The sequence below is a fragment of the Schistocerca serialis genome, chromosome 10 (genome assembly GCF_023864345.2).
Source record: "Schistocerca serialis cubense isolate TAMUIC-IGC-003099 chromosome 10, iqSchSeri2.2, whole genome shotgun sequence".
Taxonomy (NCBI): domain Eukaryota; kingdom Metazoa; phylum Arthropoda; class Insecta; order Orthoptera; family Acrididae; genus Schistocerca; species Schistocerca serialis.
In genome coordinates this window covers 228760053-228776552 of record NC_064647.1, presented here as the reverse complement: position 1 = coordinate 228776552, position 16500 = coordinate 228760053, and the positions used below count along the sequence as shown (strand labels likewise).

The 16500-nt window shown below is 43.7% G+C and overlaps 1 protein-coding gene across 1 annotated transcript in view; it reads right to left on the bottom strand.

Moving 5' to 3' along the window:
- The window catches only part of LOC126424713 (trypsin 3A1-like), a 110679-nt gene extending 101677 nt beyond the window's left edge, over positions 1-9002 (bottom strand). Inside the window, exon 1 of the mRNA XM_050087435.1 lies at positions 8693-9002. Within this exon, the coding sequence (XP_049943392.1) occupies positions 8693-9002 (310 nt within the window). The remainder of the gene's footprint in view (positions 1-8692) is intronic.
- Positions 9003-16500: the final 7498 nt, after the last annotated feature.

The following is a 16500-nucleotide window of genomic DNA, read 5'->3' as shown; positions in this document are numbered from 1 at the left end:
TGTATCCTGCAGCGCTTTCCATAAATCCGTAAGAGCAAGAGGGGTTGGAGATCTCTTATGAACAGCAGTTTGCAACGCATCCCAGATATCCTCAATAATGTTCGTGTCTCGGGAGTCTGGTAGTCGGTGTTGACGGGCCCAGGTGAGGTGTAAAGCTTTGTGTCATGCAGTCATTAAGAATAAAAGAGTGGGCCTTCGGCTCCGAAAGCCCATATTGATGACGTTCCCTTGAATTGTTCGCACACTGACACTTGTTGATGACCCAGCATTGAAATATACCACCATTTGCGGAAGCGTTGCACTTCTGTCACGTTGAACGATTCTCTTCAGTCGTCGCTAGTCCCGTTCTTGCAGGAACTTTCTCCGGCCGCAGTGATCTGGATATATGTTTTACCGGATTCCTGATATTCACGGTACACTCGTGAAATGGTCGAACGGGAACATCCCCACTTCATTGCTGCCTCGGAGTTGCTGCGTCCCATCGCTAGTGCACCGACTATAACACCACGTTGAAACTCTCTTAAATCTTGCTAACCTGCCATTGTAGCAACAGTAACCGATCTAACAACTGCCCCAGACTAGTTGTCTTACGTATGTGTTGCCGACCGCACGTTGTATTCCGCCTGTTTACTTTCTTTCTTTCGTTTGTGCCTGTTTTCCCGCGGAGACGCAGGGTCGGCTTGGTTAATCGGATGTGGCAATGTTAGTTTAAGTGGTCGCTGGATGCCCTTCCTGCCGCCAGCCTGTACCCCCGGGACATTCATTAACAAACTTTCAGGAACTGGAACTGGCTTTAAATGATCACTCTAGGAATTAGTGTACCCCAACTGTCTGCGAGTTGTGTAACCCATGGAATAATGCGAAAGTGTTCAGATGTCTGCGAGCCGTGTAACTGAGGCGGAACGTGGGGACCAGCGCGGTATTCACCTAGGGGGATGTGGAAAACCGCCTAAAAACCACATCCAGGCTGGCCGGCACACCAGCCCTCGTCGTTAATCCGCCGGGCGGATCCCGAATCCAGGAAGCAGCACGTTAGCGCTCTCGGCTAACCTGGCGGGTTGTATTCTGCTTGTTTACATATCTCTGTATTTTCATGTGCATGCCTGTACCAGTTTCTTTGGCGCTTTAGTGTAAGAGTTTCACACAAGGAGCATTAGGGGCTAAAATTGTTCCTCCAACTGGAAAATCTTTTGTAAACTGCTTGACTGAAGTTTTCATTAATGCCACGGAAGTGGTACCAGCTGTCACTCGCATTGCGGAGAGGGGTAGGGGGAGGGGGACGCAGCACTTTATCTTGCATGGAGAGTCATCGCGAGCTGTAGGAGTAACTTCAGAATGAAGTGTGCAGTGACCCTTGCTGTTCATGTTGTATATTAATGACCTATCAGACAATATTAACAGTAACCTCAGATTTTTGCAGATGATGCAGTTGTCTATAATGAAGTACTGTCTGAGAAAAGCTACATAAATGTACAGACAGATCTTGATAAGATTTGAAAGAGGTTCAAAGTTTGGCAACTTGCTTTAAAGGTACAAAAGTGCAAAAATCGCACACTATGTGATAAAAACTATCTGGACACCACCAAAAACATACGTTTTTCATAGTAGGTGCACTGTGCTGCCACCTACTGCCAGGTACTCCATATTAGCGACCTCAATAGTCATTAGACATCGCGAGACAGAAGAATGGCGCGCTCCGCGGAAGTCACCACCTTCGAACGTGGTCAGGTGACTGGGTGTCACTTGTGTCATACGTCTGTACGAGAGATTTCCACATTCCTAAACATCCCTAGGTCCACTGTTTCCTATGTGATAGTGAAGTGGAAACGTGAAGGGGCACGTACAGCAAAAAAGCGTACTGGCCGACCTCGTCTGTTGACTGACAGAGACCGCTGACAGTTGAAGAGGGTCGTAATGTGTAATAGGCAGACATCTATCCAGACCATCACACAGGAATTCCAAACTGCATCAGGATCCACCGCAAGTGCTATAACAGTTAGGCGGGAGGTGAGAAAACTTGGATTCCATGGTCGAGCGGCTGTTCATAAGCCACACATCACGCCGGTAAATGCCAAACGACGTGGGGTAAGGACCTTAAACACTGGACGACTGAACTGTGGAAAAACGTTGTGTGGAGTGACGAATCACGGTACACAATGTGGCCACCCGATGGCAGGGTGTGGGTATGGCGAATGCCTGGTGAACGTCATCTGCCAGTGTGTATAGTGCCAACAGTAAAATTCGGAGGCGGTGGTGTTATGGTGTAATCGTGTTTTTCATGGAGGGGCTTGTACCCCTTGTTGTTTTGCGTGGCACTATCACAGCAAAGGCCTACATTGATGTTTTAAGCACATTTCTGCTTCCCACTGTTGAAGAGCAATTCGGGGATGGCGATTCCATATTTCAACACTATCAAGCGCCTGTTCATAATGCACGGCCTGTGGCGGAGTGGATACACGACAAAAACATCCCTGTAATGGACTGGCCTGCACAGAGTCCTGACCTGAATCCTACACAACACCTTTGGGATGTTTCGTAACTCCGACTTCGTGCCAGTCTTCACCGACCGACATCGATACCTCTCCTCAGTTCAGCACTGCCATTCCCCAAGAAACCTTCCAGCACCTAATTGAACGTATGCCCGCGAGAGTGGAAGCTGTCATCGAGGCTAAGTGTGGGCCAACACCATACTGAATTCCAGCATTGCCGATGCAGGGCGACACGAACTTGTAAGTCATTTTCAGCCAGGTGTCCGGATACTTCTGATCACAATGTGTAGTATCCTATGACGGTATTATGATTGAATCATTGTTGGAATCTGTCAACTCATACAAATACGTATCTGTAACACTATGTAAGAATATGAAATGGAATGATCACATAATCTCAGTCGGTTTATTCGTAGAACACTGGGGAAGAGCAATCAGTCTAGAAAGGAGACTGGTAACAAATCAGTCGTGCGACGGGTTCTAGAATATTGCACAAGGACTAACAGTGGATACTGAACATGTACAGAGAAGGACAGCACGAATGGTCACTGGGTTGTTTGATCCGTGGGAGAATGTCACCGAGATACTGAAGAAAACTGGCTGACTCTTTAAGATAGACGTGAACTATCCCGGCAACATTCATTAACAAACTTTCAAGAACTGGAACTGGCTTTAAATGCTCACTCTAGGAATATACTAGAATCCTCCACGTATCGCTCACATAGGTACCGTGAGAATAAGGTTAGAACAATTACTGCTCACACTTCCAAATAATGTCTCCCGCGCTCCATATGTGAATGGAATTGGAAGAAACTCTAATAACTAGTACAATGGGACGTACCCTCTGCCATGCACCTCACGATGGTTTGCAGAGCATAGATGTAGATACACAACAACTCCTTACCCGTAGCAGAATGCTCACAATATTTTAGTGTCTGACACGTTAAATTTGCTTACGAAAAATTGTCTTTAATGTTGAATGGCCGAACAAACTGCCCGTGTGGAAATCTTGAATGGAAACCTAGCTACACAGGTTCACGAGGATAATCCTGCCTGTTCTCCATCACTGAAAAGAAAGAATACTATTCCCGTTAAACTGTTGTATGTAGTTTTGTCGCGATCCTGAAGTAATTATTCTATCGTAACCGGGAAGAAATTGACACAGAAACATTAAAACATTTATGACAAGCAGTATTATAATCAACAAGACGCTACAAATTAATTACCAAGACATCATTACTCCTTGAAAACCCTACCATACGGAATGAGGGGAGTAGTTTGTTTTGTTCGCCACGAAGTAAAAAATTATTGCTGTTCCTGCCCTGTGGTTGACAGGTTCTACAATATACACTTGCACACACTACATTGATTATCCTCGTAAGGCAAAAATTTCGTAACAAACTTTTTTGCGTTAATATGAAGAGAATGCCATGAAAAGCACCAATCCACTCTTTCACCCCGCAAATTGAAGCAGCTCTATTGAAAAACGAAACCCCTAATATCCTCGTAAGGCAAAAATTTCGTAACAAACTTTTTTGCGTTAATATGAAGAGAATGCCATGAAAAGCACCAATCCACTCTTTCACCCCGCAAATTGAAGCAGCTCTATTGAAAAACGAAACCCCTAATATTGTCCGACAAACATACCAAAAACCGAAAAATACGGAAGAACGTGATTGTATCTTAAAGTCCATGGTAACAAGATCACCATAAGTCATTACCCAAGCTCCAGTTTGACAAACAATGTACGTTCGTATATTCCGCTAAAACAAAACAGCGAATGTCATTGGATACCGTATACTATCAGTTGATTGGCTAACATCAACGTCATCTAAATCCCAGCATTCAACGTTCGTTGCCAACATCAGCACACTACGCCGCCGCTGCCATAAGTAAAATTTAACCTCCGGAACTAACAGTGTTAGCCGGGAGTAAAACTTGACGATACACTGCATTCATCGGTGTATCAAACATTTCCGTAAGTTGTTTATCCTTTTCGCAACTCAATGTTACTTTTGTGTAACTAGTTTATATAACAGCCTGTATACATTGACGTGATAAGTCATAGGATAGAGATATTCATATACACTGCTGGCCACCGTAAATGCAACACCCTGAAGGAAGCATCCGAATCAAGTGAAATTTACACCATGGGTTTGCAGCGATGAGATATGCAACTGATTAGAATTTCAGCGCAGACGCACATCACGCGCGTCTGTGGCGCCACCTCATAGCGCCATTTAAGGCTTGGCGATTTCGACGAGTGTACGTTCGGCACGTGTGTTTACCTTGTGGTTGTTTCACAAGACGATCAGTTATGCCTCGTAGACAACAGGGAACATCTTTTGATCAAGTATACGAGTTCGACAGAGGAAGGATAGTGGCTTACCGAGATTGTGGATTATCATACAGAGAAATCGCTAGTCATGTTGGACGAAACCAAACAACTGTAATGCGGATATGTGACCGTTGGATGCAGGAGGGTACGACGGACCGACGTGGTCGATCGCATTCACCTCGGTGCACCACTGCACGTGCTGATAGGCAAATTGTGCGCATGGCAGTGACGGATCGCTCAGTGACATCCCGAACCATAGCACAGCACATTGCGTCTGTAACGCATCATCCAGTGTCTGCGCGTACCATTCGACGCCGTTTACAGCAGAGTGGTCTGTCCGCAAGACGTCCATTGCTTCGTCTACCATTGATGCAGAACCACAGACGTCTCCGTCGCCAATGGTGTGATGAGAGACGGATGTGGACGGCAGAATGGAATGACGTTGTCTTTACTGACGAGGCACGCTTCTGTCTGCAGCACCACGATGATCGGATTCGAGTGTGGAGACACCGTGGAGAGAGGATGCTGGACAGCTGCATTATGCACCGCCACACTGGTCTTGCACCGGGTATTATGGTATGGGGCGGTATTGGATATTACTCTCGCACGCCTCTAGTACGCATTGCTGGTACTTTAAATAGCCGGCGCTACATATCCGAGGTGCTGGAGCCAGTTGTCCTTCCTTACCTTCAGGGCTCGGCCACAGCCATATTTCAACAGGATAATGCGCGACCACACGTAGCACGCATTGTCCAAAGGTTCTTCGTCAATAACCAGATTGAATTGCTTCCCTGGCCGGCTCGCTTTCCGGATCTTTTGCCGATAGAAGACATGTGGTCCATGGTTGCTCAACGAGTGACCCATATTACATCCCCAGCTGCCACACCAGATGATCTTTGGGAACGTGTGGAAGCTGCTTGGGCTGCTGTACCCCAGGAACACATCCAACGTCTCTTTGACTCAATGCCGAGACGTGTGGCAGCGGTGATCTCCAACAATGGCGGCTACTCTGGCTACTGATTCTGGCAGGAACCACATGTCACAGACGTCTGTAAACGTAATCATTTGATACTTGGTCAACATCTTATCTACAAAATAAATCTTGTTGAGCTACCTCTTGTCTTTCTTGGTGTTGCATTTACGGTGGCCAGCAGTGTAGAAAGAAGTTGGTAGTATCGCGTATACAAAGTATACAAGGGCAGTACATTGGCGGAACTGTCATTTGCGTATGGTATCGTTGGCCGGGAGGCCCCATTCAGGGAAGTTCGGCAGTGAAGTGCAAGTCTTATTTCATTCGACGCCACATTGGGCGACTTGCGCGCCGGTGATCAGGATGAAATGATGATGACAACACAACATCCAGTCCAACCCGGCCGGGAAGCCGGCTGCTGTGGCCGAGCGGTTATAGGCGCTTCAGTCTGGAACCGCGCGACCGCTACGGTCGCAGGTTCGAATCTTGCCTCAGGCATGGATGTGTGTAATGTCCTATGGTTGGTTAGTTTTAAGTAGTTCTAAGTTCTAGGGGCCTGATGACCTCCGATGTTAAGTTCCTTAGTGCTCAGAGCTATTTCAACTAACCGGCCGGGAATGGAACCCGGGTCCGCTTGCACGGGAGGCAAACACGTTACTACACAGCTACGCAGACTGACTATACTCAGGTGATCATTGTGGAAAGGTTTCAGACGTGATTGTGGCAGCACGATGGGAATTAAGACTTTTAACGCGGAATGGTTGTTGGAGCTTGACGCATAGGGCATTCCATTTCGAAGTCGTTAGGGAATTCAGTATTCTGAAATCCATAGTTTCAAGGGTGTACTGAGAATACCTAACTGCAGGCATTACCTCTCATCACGGGCAAAGTAGTGGCCGACGGCTTTCACTTGGGAGCAGCGGCGTTTGCACATGTCAGTGGTATCAGACTGAAATAACAGCAGAAATCAATGTAGGACGTTCGACGAACGTATCCATTTAGATTGTGCGGCAAAATTTGGCCATTATGGAGTATGGCAGCAGAAGACCCACGTTATCAACTCTAGAGACTGATACGTCCCCTTAGAAAAATTAATGAATTACTGTGCTTATAAACCTCTTACGTTATTTGATTTTCAAACAGCTGAGCAAAACTGAACTCTTTACTTATTCTGATCAACATTAAACTGACACACAATATTTTTAGTGCAACGCAATCTGACTTTGAAAAATCCCTACAAAAGAATGGTCCAGACTAACAATAACCTATACTTTTCATGAATCACTTATCTCACAAAAATCTTCGTTACTCGAACTACTGCAATATAGCGAGAGCCACTACTGCCAGCTAAATAAAAGATTCAAACTACTGAAGGCACTAACTACTGATAGGCATGGTTAGCAAATGAAAGATTTTGATAGAGAACAAACAATGTATTTACCTTAATAGTGTTCAAAAGTCATAATATATATAGCAGTTCATGGCATCCAGTCTTACAAATTTACTGTCTCTGATGGACACACGTCCAGATCATCCGCTCTCAAAACTCCGCCATTTCTCTCCCCACATCCACCACTGCTGGCGGTTCACCTCCAAATGCGCAACGCTTCGCGCTGTTCACATCCAACAATAGCGACTATTCCAACCATGCCAACCAGCCACAGACTGCACACAGCACAGTCAGTGATTTTCATACAGAGCGCTACGTGGCGTTACCAACATGAAAACCTAAACAGCCTACTTACAAGACTTGTGGTGACTCCATGATGGTGTGCGCTGTGTGTGCATGGAATCGACTGGGTCCTCTGATCCAAGTGAACGGATCATTGACTGGAAATGGTTACGTTCGACTACTTGGACGTCAGTTGCAGCCGTTCATGTGACTTCACGTTTCCAAACAACAATTAAATTTTTATGGATGACAAAAAGCCATGTCAGGACACCTTGTACAGTTCGAACGAATTTTTTGGCCACCCATATCACCCGACATGAATCCCATCGAACATTTATGGGACATAATCGAGAGGTCACTTTGAGCACAAAATCCTGCATCGGTAAACCCTTTGCAGTTATGGACTGTTATAGAGGGAGCATGGTTCCGTATTTCTGCAGGTAACTTCCATCCACTTGTTGAGTCGTTGTCACGTCGAGTTGCTGGACTACACCAGGCAAAAGGAACTCCGACACGATCTTAGGGGGTATCCCATGGCTTTTGTCACCTTAGTATATAAACAAAATGTCAGTATGCAGCAAAAGCAGAATATGGAGAAGGGGCGTCCACGAAATATGATGAACTCTTATGTTAATAGCAAGAGGTAACAGATTTTTCTTGGCTACCACATAATATCCTGAAACTTCCTGGCAGATTAAAACTGTGTGCTGGACCGAGACTCGAACTCGGGATCTTTGCATTTCGCAGGCAAGTGCTCTACCAGCTGAGCTGTCTCATTCTGGAAACATCCCCCAGGCTGAGACTAAGCCATGTCTCCGCAATATCCTTCCTTTCAGGAGTGCAGTTCTGCAAGTTTCGCAGGAGAGCTTCTGTAAAGTTTGGAAGGTAGGAGACGTACTGGCAGAAGTAAAGCTATGAGGACGGGGCGTGAGTCGTGCTTGGGTAGCTCAGTTGGTAGAGCACTTGCCCCTGAAAGGCAAAAGTCCCGAGTTCGAGTCTCGATCCGCCACACAGTTTTAATCTGCCAGGAAGTTTCATATCAGCGCACACTCCGCTACCCAGTGAAAATCTCATTTTGGAAACATAATATCCTTACTGTGGCTACCACCAACTTGACGTGGAGACATCTACTGTAAACAAGCGCAGCACACGAATACGACTTTTTGACATTTAGATATACACGCATTCTGGAAACTGAATACGCATCTGCGAGCTGTACTCACCCGCCCAGATTCTCTTGAGGCCCATGCAATGCGCCGCAGTCAGGATCCACGTGGGCGCCAGGATACTGCCGGAGCAGTCCCAGACTCTCCCCTCCTCCTTCCCCATGAAGTAGATGGCGAACGGATACTGGCTGACGTGGGTCACGAATCCTCCAAACACTCTGTTCCCAAGACAACCGTTGTCTTCCCTCTCGGAGCGCCACTGCTCGATGGCTTCTCTCCCCATCCGCAGTTCCTCTGGTGTATTCAGGCCGCACCCAATCGGCGCGACGACAGAGCTCCACACGACAATCCGAAGCACCAACTCCATGCCCCCCACTCGTACAATACGCAACTCCTTTGTCCGGCGTCTGCAGGCAACTTTCGCTGTCGGCCCACCAGCGACAATGTAGAAAAAATTTGCTGCGCTGTCCTTCAACAGACGCCTATCTATCCAGACTGTCACACGTAAATTGCATTCAGTGTCTCGCTGAAATTTTATGATCGGCGCGCTTTCCAACAAGAAGATTATCCTATACAATTTTATCGCACTCCCTTTCACAAACGACTAACTTGTTGCCGACGAAAGCTCACACAAAATTTTGTACACGCTGGAGGAAGCACCACGTTATTTATTGTTTACTGTCTCTAGATCATCATATGATGTCAGCTATACATTCGACAGAGTATCATCTCTGAAATCGATGCATAGAATAACTTTGGTCCCATCTGTAGGTAGGAATATCTATGGAGTGAGCATAGCTTACACTACACAGATGCATTGCTGGACTGGCAATACCGTCATGGAGGTAAAATAAGAAGGGAGGTGACACTACAGATTTACGCAATACCACAGTCTAACATAACAGACGCGACACTCACTGCTGTACAAGTTGCTACCGTTTGACAACTGAAGCGACACTAGCGTTCCAAGTGGCGAGAAAGGAGAACTTTAGATGCGTCGTAAGCGTAGTGTTTGGTTTGGATCCGTTTCCTACGTGATTTACGAAATATTTGAATTATTTTTTTGCCTCCAAGAGTTTATGTAATATCAGAAGACATAGATGCTTGTAAAAATGATTCTAAAATAAACGTGTGCAACGAGGAAAGAAGCTAGGCGTGCTATTGTATCTTGTGCATGCCAGCGAAGCGAACGATTACTGAAATGTCATGGAAACACGACTGCATAGAGTTAGTTATATCTACATGCAGAACAGAGTTCGTTTTATTAGCTTGCCAGTTCATTACTTTCACTGTAGTTTACATATTTTCTCACTTCAAAATCTTACTCATTATGTGTCATTCAGTCTGTGACCGGTATTTGCAATTTACAGCAAAAAAAAACTATAAAAATTTTCAGACATCTTCCAGCATTGTGGAATGCTATAAATGTGATTAAGGCCATGGTCTCAAACACTTAAGACCCTTCAATATGGATATTTTGTCTTAACATGTATGGGAGTAGTTTTTAGTAACGTTAGCCTAACCCGTGGTCCTTGTAGGCTTACCTCTCCAACAGTAGCCCATTTTCTTCTTTTCCCAGGATATCTCTCGCCAGTAACTGTCAGTTTTTCAGGCATAAAAAAACATAGCACAATTGGAATGTACGTCTACTTTGATCACCTTCTTAGTTTTACTTTTGAATTTCATTCTGAGGTTTTCAAAGTATGTAAACCTATACCATGCTTTGTGATATATCAATAATTATTTCCTTGCTTTCTTGTTCCATGTATCATCTGCGTGGTAAATCGTAATGATACGGAACGAGTCTTTATATACTGACATCAATTTTTTTGTAAATATGTCTCCATGCTCATCATTTGTTAGTTTTTACGTTTTTTAATTAAAGACAGATGTTAGTCAGTGATTCCTACCCATTACCATTTACACGTTTCAGTAACTGACAATCTTCTGCGGAATAAGAGGAATTATCAAAGAGAAACGTTTTCAGTTTAGTTTCAAATTTTATTTTGCTGTGTGTCAGGCATTTTTTATCAATGGGTAAGCGATCAAAACTTTTGGTTGCAGCATTGTGAACCCTGTTTGCGCTACAGAAAATCTTAATGTGGCGTAATGAATGCCATTTTGTTCATCTGGTATTGTAATTATGTTTATCATTGTTCCTGTTGGGGTGCAGTGGATTATTTACAACAAACTTCATTGGGAAATAATTATACTGTGGAATGGAGAAATTGCTACTCAGACGCCGAGCAGCAAACAGGCACGACGAAAAGTTCTAACATAAGTTTTCAGCCGAAGCTTTCTTCAGTAAAGTAGTAAAGGAGTTTTGCTATTTGGGGAGCAAAATAACTGATGATTGTCGAAGTAGAGAGGATATAAAATGTAGACTGGCAATTGCAAGGAAAGCGTTTCTGAAGAAGAGAAATTTGTTAACATCGAGTATAGATTTAAATGTCAGGAAGTCATTTCTGAAAGTATTTGTATGGAGTGTAGCCATGTATGGAAGTGAAACATGGACGATAAATAGTTTGGACAAGAAGAGAATAGAAGCTTTCGAAATGTGGTGCTACAGAAGAATGCTGAAGATTAGATGGGTAGATCACATAACTAATGAGGAAGTATTCAAAAATGGCTCTGAGCACTATGGGACTCAACTGCTGTGGTCATAAGTCCCCTAGAACTTAGAACTACTTAAACCTAACTAACCTAAGGACAGCACACAACACCCAGCCATCACGAGGCAGAGAAAATCCCTGACCCCGCCGGGAATCGAACCCGGGAACCCGGGCGTGGGAAGCGAGAACGCTACCGCACGACCACGAGATGCGGGCTATGAGGAAGTATTGAATGGGATTGGAGAGAAGAGCAGTTTGTGGCACAACTTGACCAGAAGAAGGGATCGGTTGGTAGGACGTGTTCTGAGGCATCAAGGGATCACCAATTTGGTATTGGAGGGCAGCGTGGAGGGTAAAAATCGTAGAGGGAGACCAAGAGATGAATACACTAAGCAGATTCAGAAGGATGTAGGTTGCAGTAGGTACTGGGAGATGAAGAAGCTTGCACAGGATAGAGTAGCATGGAGAGCTGCATCAAACCAGTCTCAGGACTGAAGACCACAACAACAACTTTCTTCAGAACGGAAGAAAGGCTTACATACACATTCACACAATCAGACACAAAAGCACAAACACGTGACCGCTGTCTCCGGCTATTGTAGCGAGAATCTTTCTTAAAGAGTGAGGAAATGTAAACAATGAAGATTTTTCGGCGCGAGGAACTTACGCTACGAGATGCTACGCCAAGAACCAGCGCTGATAGGTAGCCGTGTTTTGTGCGGGGACGAGACCGTTGATACAGCGTGCTGCGTATGTCGGACCTTTTGCGATTTGCAGCGCAATGAAAAACACAGGCAAGAAGAGAAAGAATGGACACTGAGTAAAGTAAGGCAAATCTAAAAGTCAAATCACAGAAATGAAAATAAGAAAATATTGCTTGGACAGCTCCACTTACGAATGAAATGTGATTCCTTTAAACTTTAGATTACGATCGGAATGATCAGTGCAATGCAAGCTGGAATTTGGTAAAACTGCGTCTCCAACGCTGTCGAAACTAGGCACGGGCAAAGAGTGACGTCACTGGGAAGTACCACGGCGGTGAACCATGAGGGTATGAATGAATGCGGTGAACCTAATGTTGTGGCCTAGTTAAGATGGCGGACATCGGGTTCAATGTAACGTAACGACACCCTCTTTCTTCTTTTACCTCCATGCAATACCGTATACAGTATCAGTGGGGTCACTGAAGCCAGCACTTTAGAATCGCAGTTTGCAGGGGAGCGCAAAGGACGGGTACACAGCTATTTCTTGTTTTTTGTTTTTTCGTTTTTACAGATATAACAGTCGTAAGATAAACTGATGCAGCTACGTTAAATTTACAGTTGCGACATAACGCTCAATACATGCGTCCTTTTTGGCTGTAATTTTTCGTACACTAGACCGAAAATACAAAGAAAGGAACATGACTAATTGCAAGCATGACTAGAAATATCTTACGTATTTTTGATTTTGTACGTATTTGAGCCTCAATAATGACATTCCGAGGGCGAATCCAAAAAGTAAAAAACAGGAGTTATTTTTTAAAAGTTATATATTTTCAAATTGTTTACGAAACGATAATGATGGAAGATGAAGAAATGAATTAAAATTGGTACCACGGCCGGGTCTTGAACCAGGGTCTCATTGCTTACTAGAGAGAAATATTTACAAAACAAAATTTTTGTTGTTGTTGCTGTTGTAGTGGTCTTTAGTCCAGAGACTGCTTTGACGCAGCTCTCCATGCTACTCTATCCTGTACAAGCTTCTTCATCTGCGAGTAACTACTGCAACCTACTTTCTCCTGAATCTGCTTACCATAGTCATCTCTTGGTCTTCCTCTACGATTTTTAACCCACACGCTTCCCTCCAGTACTAAATTGGTGATCCCCTGATGTCTCAGAAAGTGTCCTACCAACTGATCCCTTCTTTGATCAGTTTATACCGCAAATTTCTCTACTCAGTTCATTAGTTACATAATCTTCCCATCTAATCTTCAGCATTCTTCTGTAGTATCACATTTCAAAAGCTTCTTTCTCATCTTGTCTAAAATGTTTCTCATCCATGTTTCACTTCCATACATGGCTATACTCCACAGAAATACTTTCAGAAAGGCCTTCCTCACACTTAACTGCATACTCGAGGTTAAATTTCTGTTCTTCAGAAACGCTTTCCTTGCCATTGCCAGTCTACATTTTATATCCTCTGTACTTCGACCATCATCAGTTATTTTGCTTCCAAATAGCAAAACTCCTTTACTTCTTTAAGTGTCTCATTTCCTAATCTAATTCCCTTAGCATCAGCGGATTTAATTCGACTACATAACATTATCTTCGTTTTGCTTTTGTTGATGTTCATCTTATATCCTCTTTTCAAGACACTGTCCATTCCGGTCCACTGCTCTTCCTAGTCCGTCGCTGTCTCTTCTAAAACTGCAATGTCGTCGGCATACCTCAAAGTTTTTATGTCTTTTTAATCGATTTTAATTCCTATTCCAAAGGTTTCTTCTGTTTCTTTACTGCTTGCTCAATATACAGATTGAATAACATTGGGGGCAAGCTACAGCCCTGCCTCACTCCCTTCTCAACCACTGCCGCCCTTTCGTGCCGCTTGACTCTTATAACAGCCATCTGGTTTCTGTACAAATTATAAATAGCTTTTCGCTCCCAGTATTTTACCCCTGCCACCTTCAGAATTTGGAAAAGAGTATTCCAGTCAACATTGTCAAAAGCTTTCTCTAAGTCTACAAATGCTAGAAACGTAAGTTTGCCTGTCCTTAATCTTTCTTCTAAGATAAGTCGTAAGGTCAGTATTGCCTCGCGCGTTCCAACATTTCTACGTAATCCAAAACTGATTTCCCCGAGGTCGGATTCTACCAGTTTCTCCACTCGTCTGTAAAGAATTCGTGTTAGTATTTTGCAGCCGTGAGTTATTAAACTGATAGTTCGATAATTTTCACACCTGTCAGGACCTGCTTTCTTTGGGATTGGAATTATTATATTCTTCTTGAAGTCTGAGGATATTTCCCTTGTCTCGTACATCTTGCCCACCAGATGGTACAGTCTGGTCATGGTTGGCTCTCCCAAGGCTATCAGTCGTTCCAATGGAATGCTGTCCACTCCTGGGGCCTTGTTTCGACTTAGGTCTTTCAGTGCTCTGTCATATTCTTCACACAGTATCATATCTCTCATTTCATCTGCATCTACGTCCTCTTCCATTTGCATAATATTGCTCTCAAGTGCATCGCCCTTCCATAGACCCTCTATATAGGCCTTCCACCATTTATTTTATTTTATTTACACGTGAAGTTCCGTAGGACCAAATTGAGGAGCAAATCTAAAAGGTCATGGAACGTTTCCGTACATGAAACTACAACGTAAAAGTAATAGCAGATAAAAATAAAAGTTTATAAACACGAAAAAAGTCAATCCTTATGTTTAAGTAAACTCAATCAACAATACAACAAGAATCAGCTTAAATTTCCAAGGAACTCCTCGACAGAATAGAACGCGTGACACATGAGAAAATTCTTCAGTTTCGGTTTGAAAGCGCGTGGATTACTGCTAAGAGTTTTGAATTCGAGTGGCAGCTTATTGAAAATGGATGCAGCAGTATACTGCACACCTCCTTGCACAAGAGTTAAGGAAGTCCGATCCAAATGCAGGTTCGATTTCTGCAGAGCATCAACTGAATGAAAGCTGCTTATTCTTGGGAATAAGCTAATATTGTTAACAAGAAATGATATTAAGGAATATAGATATTGACTGGCCATTGTCAAAATACCCAGACTCGTGAACAGGGGTCGACAAGAGGTTCGTGAATTTACAGCACTTATTGCCCGAACCTCCCATTTCTGAGCCAAAAATATCCTTTTAGAATGGGAAGAGTTACCCCAAAATATAATGTCATGCGACATTATTGAATGAAAATAAGCATAGTAGACTAATTTTCGTTTCGAACGATCACTCACTTCAGATACCGTTCGAATAGTAAAAATGGCAGCATTAAGTCTTTGACAAGATCCTGAACGTGGGCTTTCCACGACAGTTTATTATCTCTCTGAACACCTACAAATTTGAACTATTCGGTTTCACTAATCACGTGCCCATTCTGTGAAATTAGTCAGGTTTTGTTGAATTATGTGTTAGAAACTGTAAAAACTGAGTCTTACTGTGATTTGGCATTAGTTTATTTTCTACAAGCCATGAACTTAGTCATGAACTGCACTATTTGAAACTAAGCCAATGTTCCACACAACATCCTGTACTACCAAGCTAGTGTCATCAGCAAACACAAATATTTTAGAGGTACCCATAACACTAGAGGGCATATCATTTTTATAAGTAAGGAACAGGAGTGGCCCCAACACTGATCCCTGGGGCACTCCCAACTCGACCGTACCCCACTCAGACCCAACGTCACAGCCATTTTCAACATTGTGGACCTTTTGCTGTCTTGCTAAAGTAAGAGGTGAACCAATTATGAGCTACTCTCCGTATTCTGTAATGGTCCAGCTTCTGGAGAAATTTTTTGAGATCAACACAACACCATTCTCCTTCCCCTTCTTTGCTTAGGACTAGTTTTCCATCTGAGCTCTTGATATTCATACAGGTAGTTCTCTTTTCTCTCCTTATTTCCTTCTAAATACTCTCCATTACAACTAACACATTTGTTTGTCCCACAAGTGCTTCCTATATTCGAAACATTTTTTGTAGTCATCTTTAGAAATGGCTGATAGCTTCTCCCTAGTTCTCTTTCTTGACTTCAATGTTGTCCAGTCGGTGTCCTTTGATGCCCCTTTTTATGTATCGAAATAAGAAACAGCCGCACAGAGCTAGGCCAGGCGAATAAGGTACGTGGAGCAGTGGAACCTGCCCATTTTTAGCCAAAATCTGTGTAACAGAGATGGCTGTGTGAGCAGGTGCATTGTTGTGTTGGAAAACCAGACTCCTGTTCTGCCACAGATCGGATCTTTTTTTTACTAACACTGCCGCACAATCTTCTTAAAACTTTCATATTTTCTGTCGACGGTCTGTGAGCACAAGCTCTCTAATTTTTTCAATATTGTCGTTGATTCGTGCAGGTAATGGACTTCCAGAACGAGATTTATCATCAGCCGACGTCGCCATTTTTAAATCGAGCAAACCACTCATACTCTTTGAGTTTTTCTCTTAGCTTTTTCTTGGTAAGCTGGTTTCAGAATTAAAACGGTTTCAGCAGCAGTTTTACGGAGCAGAAAACAAAATTTCACAGTTGCACGTTGGTCACCTGTCAACA